Source organism: Pollicipes pollicipes, unplaced genomic scaffold (assembly GCF_011947565.3).
Source record: "Pollicipes pollicipes isolate AB1234 unplaced genomic scaffold, Ppol_2.1 Scaffold_4740;HRSCAF=5597_pilon_pilon_pilon, whole genome shotgun sequence".
Taxonomy (NCBI): domain Eukaryota; kingdom Metazoa; phylum Arthropoda; class Thecostraca; order Pollicipedomorpha; family Pollicipedidae; genus Pollicipes; species Pollicipes pollicipes.
Window position 1 is genome coordinate 40,268,639 of NW_023596545.1, and position 6,709 is coordinate 40,275,347.

At 58.8% G+C, this 6,709-nt stretch overlaps 1 protein-coding gene across 1 annotated transcript; it reads left to right on the forward strand.

The window, feature by feature from the left end:
* LOC119098377 (another transcription unit protein-like) lies at positions 1–4,807 on the forward strand. Its single transcript, XM_037221296.1, has 7 exons — positions 1–43; positions 309–421; positions 757–875; positions 1,595–1,757; positions 2,419–2,634; positions 3,606–3,771; positions 4,120–4,807. The coding sequence occupies exons 1-7, from the start codon at positions 1–3 to the stop codon at positions 4,371–4,373; spliced, it is 1,074 nt and encodes a 357-aa protein (XP_037077191.1). The 3' UTR covers positions 4,374–4,807.
* Positions 4,808–6,709: the final 1,902 nt, after the last annotated feature.

Below are 6,709 nucleotides of genomic sequence, written 5' to 3' on the forward strand. Positions count from 1 at the left end.
ATGCGGGGAGGGAGTCGCGTGCTGCAGATCAGGGCCCGCTGCGGTGAGGTTGGGTGAAGGGGGGGGGGGGGGGAAGGTCTGGTGCGGTATATATATCATGCAGTGATGAGCGGTTTTTGTGACCGTGACCTGCCGTGACCGCGACTCCGGGGTGGAGCCTTGACCTGCCGTGACCGTGACTCCGGGGGTGGGGGCATGACCTGCCGTGACCGTGACTCCGGGATGGAGGCATGACCCGCTGTGGCCGTGACTCCTGGCTAAAAACGTGACCTGCCGTGGCCGTGACCCTCCGTAACCGTGTCGGCCAGGACGACGACGAGGAGGAGGCAGAGCGAGAAGCCGGCTGCTCCCGAGGAGAAGGCCGCCGCCAGAGACGCGCATCGAGGTCGACGTGCCCAAGATCTCCACTGACCTCGGCAAGGTAGCTGCGGGTTGCGAGGTCTGCCGTGACTTCCGTTGGCGTCGGTCGAGATGCCAGCAGTGTGACGTGTTCGTGACGAACGCTCGCGCTGGAAGTCAAGCCGGTCGCGTTGGGATGGGAATGTACGGGCGTGCACCCGATGGCCAGTGGTCCGACAGCTTTGTTGAACTGCTCTACCTGTCAATTGTGCTGATGTCTCCTTCGGTTACGCCGTGCCGTCCGCTCAGTTTTTGGTGCAGTGCCTGACGTCCGCCTCCTTGTTTGCTATGCTCACGGCCATCCATCGGAACTCGAATCGGTGGCAGCATCACAGCTGACGTGCGTCCGCACCACAGGAGCTGAACTTCGTTAAGCTGCCCAACTTCCTGTCGGTGGAGACGCGGCCGTTCGATCCGCAGACGCACGAGGACGAGATTGACGAGGAAGAGACGCTGGACGAAGAGGGCCGCGCCAGGTGAGTGGCAGCGCACGGCCAAGGGAGCATGGAGTAGGGACGAATGGGAGAGCAGTCCATGGTGGGGTTGCAGCGGGTCGGACAGTACGCGGGAGGGAGGGGGGGGGGGGGGGCGGGGCGACGCACTCTGCTGCTGTTTAGCACGTGCTGGGAGGGTGGCTGCTTGGACATGCAAGGAGGGGAAACCAGCTGGGTTGTACATTGAAAGACCTGAGTGAGATGAGTTCACGGGGGGGGGGGGGGGGACGAAGCGCGGGTTAAAGTTCTGTGTGTGGGGGCTCTGAGAGGACGGAACATTGACCGCGCCCTTTGCTGAAGGGGAGGGGGGAATGTGGAAGGAACGCCGCATCGAGTTTGTGACCCACCCGGTTCCCGCTCGCGCCGCGCGCTGCCGGGCGTCTGTGCATGGTAAGGAGAGGGCAGTGGTGTGTACTGCAGTGACCGGAGCATGGTATTCGGTCACGGAGGCAAGGAACATCTCTCTGCAGCACCCTTTGTCCGCAGATGCACAGACTAGCGAGCGGCTTCCTTTGACACAGAATTATCTCGTGCAGCACCGAGCTTGAGGACTTGAGGAGAACGAGCTTGAGAACAAAGTTGGATGCGTCCGGGTTGGTGATTGAGAGCAGGACAGCGCTGCGCCGAGCCCACCTCCCCTCCCACCGTCTGCGTCCCGCGAATGTCCCCTGGCAGAGCGGTGAAGCTCTGTCCGTTGGCAGGCTGAAGCTGAAGGTGGAGAACACCATGCGCTGGCGCACCGTGTTCGACAACGAGGGCAACGACCTGAAGGAGAGCAACGCCAAGATGGTGCGCTGGTCCGACGGCAGCATGTCGCTCTACCTCGGATCGGAGATCTTCGACGTGTACAAGCAGCCGCTGCAGGTGAGAGCCGTCTCCTGGAGCCGGGCGGGCCGCTTCAGCGGGTGGCTGCTTCTTGCTGTCCTCCTTGCCGTTACAAGCTTGCAGTACCGCGAGTGACGTCAGGGCCGTTTTCCACGGCCAGCTTGCAGGAGGTTGGACTCTGTCGTTGGATGATCAGAACGGTATAGTTTGCTCCCCGTTGGCTCTGTGCGACTACTGACGTGCTCGATGGCGGCAGAGTAAACCGTGGCGTCCTGTTTCGCATGGATGGGACGGGGTGACAGTGACGACGCCTGTGTTCGTTGTCGAGCCGATCCATTGTTCCCGTTTGTTTTGGTAGTCACAGCCACGGTTGGTATCGCTGCATGACGTTATGTTTCCACTTAGTCCATGCGCCCGCACACCCTGTCGAAAGTCACCCGTCCTATCGTTTCGTCACTGGCTGTTGTGCACAGGACGATGTCCGTGGTTGTGACGGACATGCTGACGTCAGAGGTGTGTGTCACCTGCTCCGTGGGAGGCAGTGTACATTACAGACAGGCCAGCTCCAGCTCCAGCTCCAGCTCCAGCTCCAGCTCCAGGTCCAGCTCCAGCTCCAGCTCCAGCTCCAGCTCCGGCTTCAGCTTCAGCCGCACCGGGTCCGCGCCCACCGCCTCTGACGCCCGCCTCGCCCCTCCCGCAGGGCGACCACAACCACCTGTTCATCCGCCAGGGCACCGGCCTGCAGGGCCAGGCCGTGTTCCGCACGAAGCTGTCGTTCCGGCCGCACTCGACCGATTCGTTCACGCACCGCAAGATGACTCGCTCCATCGCCGACCGCTCGCACAAGACGCCCGGCGTCAAGGTGCTCACCAGCGTCGGCCAGAACCCCGAGATGAACCGCTCGCAGATGATCAAGGTGAGAGTCTGACGACGGACGACCTCCGCGCGCTGCTGGACCGGCGGCGGCGGCGGCAGGCGCTGGGCTGGGCGACGCTGGGTGGGGTGGCTCGGGGGTGAAGTATGTGGTGTTGTTGGGTGTCGTTGTCATTCTTTCGTATGGTGTCTCAGTCCCAGCTTGATGCTCGCTGGGCGTTCATGACAGGACGTACGCGCTCGGGACGGGTGTAATGACTGTAGTCGGTTAGGATAACGCCCTTGCCTTCGTTTCGGCGCCGAATTGCCCGTAAAGACTGGCCCATCTGGCCATCGTGTCCTGTGTTCTTTTGGGTGCATGTGAACTTATACCTCCACTTTCTGAGTGTGACCAATCAACGTATCACAGTTAAGTGTGGTGCCAGGCAGAGGGTGACGCGTGCTTCCCGGCACACCGGGGCTGGACGTGCCGCGTCATGAGCGCCGTCAGCGCCGTACATGCCTGTGCGTGACGTCCTTGCTGGCGCGTTCAACCATCTCGATCGTGTGGTTTGCGCTTGTGTATTCTTATTTACGATTGGTGACATCAGCGTGTGTTCAGCGTGCCCGACACGTGCGCCTGTCCCCGACATCGCCTCCGACACGTGTGCCTGTCCCCGACATCGCCTCCGACACGTGCGCCTGTCCCCGACATCGCCTCCAATACGCCTGTGCTGTCCCCTATATCGCCTCCGACACGTGCGCCTGTCCCCTACATCGCCTCCGACACGCCTGTGCTGTCCGCCCGTGTCCGCCGTCAGCCGCCCTGTCCGCCCGTGTCCGCCGTCAGCCGCCCGCCCTTTCCGCCCCTGTCCGCCGTCAGCCGCCCGCCCTGTCCGCCCCTGTCCGCCGTCAGCCGCCCGCCCTGTCCGCCCCTGTCCGCCGTCAGCCGCCCCCCTGTCCGCCCCTGTCCGCCGTCAGCCGCCCTGTCCGCCCCTGTCCGCCGGCGCGTGACGTGTCCGCCTGTGCCGCCAGCAAGAGGAGATCCGCTTGCGGGCGTCGGTGCGGCGGGACGCGCAGCGGCGCCGCGTCAAGGAGCGCTCCTCGCGTGGCCTCACCGCCAGCTACCTGGAGCCGGACGGCGAGGGCGCCGACTCTGGCGACGAGACCTCCATCCTGGCCATCAAAAAGAAGGCCAAAGGTCCGTGTTGCCGACTGCTCAGTTGCTTTGTGTTGTGCACTGAGCGTTGGAGATTGAGGTTTTATTTCGTGTGGTCGGCGTCATTGCACTGAATGCCCGATGTGTGTACTTTAGTTTGCTGGCAGTTGTGTGAATAGTTTCATTAAACGGACATTGCTGCTCGCCCTGTTTTTATTGGCGTGGGAGCTGTCGGTATTGGTATCTGACCTATCAATGGCTTGTGTATTTATGCGGTGTCGAGGTAGTTGCGTTTGTGCCATATCCCCGTGATCACTTTAGCAGCACGCGAACCGCGCGCGGGCGCGTGCGATCGTGGCCTGGAAGTGACTTTGTGCGCATGCCCGACAGAGGCTCTCCGCGCGCCCATCTACTCCTCGGACGAGGACGGCTCCGACATCGAGACAAGTCGCGCGCGCAAGCTGGAGCGCGCCAAAAAGGCCATCGAAGAGAGCGACGAGGAGGGCGGCGCGGCGGCCGCCAAGTCGGGCGGCTCCGGCTCCGGCTCCGGGTCTGGCTCGGGCTCCGGGTCCGGCTCCGGCTCTGGGTCTGGCTCGGGCTCGGGGTCGGGCTCGGGATCAGGCAGCGGCAGTGACAGTGATTGAGTGAGTGTCCGTTCCCGGGCATGATAGCATCACGTGACGCCACGCTTGCTGGGGCGCTGGCGAGAACGCAGCTGGGACATGCGCAGCGGACCAGAGATCCGAAGTGATGCGCGTGTGACGATGTCGGGTGCGACTTGAAAAGCAACAAAGAGTGGCGTCGGAGAGATGAGAAAGTGAAGCCAGCGCGTGGATCACCCTGGCCAAGCAGCGCCGCTCCCGGCGAAGCCACTGGGTGTCCTTTCCTGGTTATACGTGGCTGACTTATTTGCCCACTGCAGTCCTCCACTTCGTCGTGTACATCGTCGGATACGCCGAAACAAAAATAACGGGAGCTTTTGTGCCCCACGATGGTGTGTCAGTCATTGGCATTGTGCTCATAATTTGCAGGTTGAGAACATGCGAAGCGCGCGTAGTGAGCGAAGTGTAGTGAGTGATGGAGAATAAGCCTTCATTTCACCCATTTTGTTGCCGACTCTTTGCCTTCACGCGCGGGATCGCCGTGCTGGCACGGTCGCTGTGACCGTGTGCTGTACTGTTGCGTACCAGGCTCCTGTTTTCGCCTGCGCACGAGACGATCGGTTCGCCTCCCCATCGGCGTACGCGGCCGTCCGGGGTAGTGGTGGAGCCCTGATGTCTTTTGTGCGAGGTCGCCGGACAGCGGGGCGGAGATGCTAGCCGTTGCTGCCGAAGCCAGGCATTAGCTGCATCAGTCGAAGCTGAAAATCTGTTATCATTAAATCCTAGCAATGTCAGACATACACTTTGGAGGCTTGTGTTCAATAGTTGCACGACGTTTACTTGTGACCGTGAGCGCTGCCTTGAACGTGGAGCCCACTTATAGCGTATCTCAAGGCTGCTTGGTATCATTGGACCAGTACCTTCTGATTCACTTAAAGGGAATGTTTCACATTTAAAAATATTGGTGAAAGCATCATATATGATGAAACAAGCTAACTTATGACTATCGGTAAACTTTAATGGAAAGGACTGCTCAAGACAACACAAGTTCTCTGGCACGTATGTTCCTCGCTACGTCATTGGTGGATTGCAGCACCGGATGTTAACGACATAACCATTATGTTTTTCTTGGCCTTGATCACTGCATTACTTGCGGAACCACAGGCTTTGAATGACGTTATTATGACGTCGAGAATGCCAATGTGACCTTGAAATACTCTCCCACACCTTTGATGCCTCTAAGGTCAGGAACCATTGGGTTTTAAGTCTTAAAAAGGGCATGGCCGTGAGCTGCTCTGAAGTCTTCGATACGGCCATTTCAGTTCAAAACTCCATACCAATATGGAATACTCCTTTTAAGTCCGTTATTTTCAGCATAAGAAAGAATTCTGCCCGGTTCTCACATCCTGAGAGCATGTTTGTGCAGGGAAGACATCAGTCCACCATTCTGACTAACGTAACTGAGATTACGTCACGTCTGAAACATGTGACGCACTCTCCACAAAATTGGGTTTCCCGGGATGGGCTTCGTCGCCGGTCGCTCCGACAAATTCGGATTCCAGCCATTGGAACGTAATCGGGCATTTTGACTGCTCACATTGACGCACAGGTGAAAAATATTAAGTGCCGTCCAACCCAATGACTTCAGTGTTTCACCCGCGAATAATGTTGTACATGTTTTAGCCACCCCGTAGCAGATCCCAAACACGGCAAACTGCGGAGCATGCCCCACTAGAAACACTGACTCTGGTGGCTTTATGACGTTTAGTCGGCGTTAAACATTGTTAGAAAAATACAAAGCTTATACACAGTGACGACGAACCTCGTACACAGTCTCTTTTTGATGTGCATGACCAGACGTGAGGTCACTAACTGGAGTTCAACGACTTCGCGGCTTGGGCAGCTATACATACTTGGACAAGATGACCATTGGTCCCAGGCACATTTGGCACATTCCTAATGCAATCACCCCGCAGCGAATCCAGACAGATCCAGTACACACCAAAAAAGTGTCTCTGTGCATGTAAAAAACGACCTTTCACTTCCCGGCTATCAAAACGACGAAGTAGCTAAATGATACACGGCCTGACGACATTATCTTATGAAAGATGTAAACCGGACCCAAGTCGGTGGACACCCGCGCACAGGATAACTACTGGCTCTGGAAAACCGACAGCGAAGCCGGGCCATCAGAGCCCAACGGAGACGTGACCATCAGGCTACATCTGGTTACCTGCCGCGGCACACACAGCCAGTCTGAGACTCCTGAAGGCACTGGTCGCGCTGCGTGGCCGACCCAGCATGGGCGTCAAAGTAATGCGACGTTATCGGGTCACAGTGACGTCACAGCACCGTTGCATTACTCCGCCAACACCACG

Coding starts and splice junctions, on each gene's coding strand:
- LOC119098377 (XM_037221296.1), top strand. CDS start 1: ATGCGGGGAGGGAGTCGCGTGCTGCAGATCAGGGCCCGCTGCG. Junction 44..308: donor GCAGATCAGGGCCCGCTGCG/GTGAGGTTGGGT, acceptor CGTGTCGGCCAG/GACGACGACGAGGAGGAGGC. Junction 1,758..2,418: donor TGTACAAGCAGCCGCTGCAG/GTGAGAGCCGTC, acceptor CCCCTCCCGCAG/GGCGACCACAACCACCTGTT.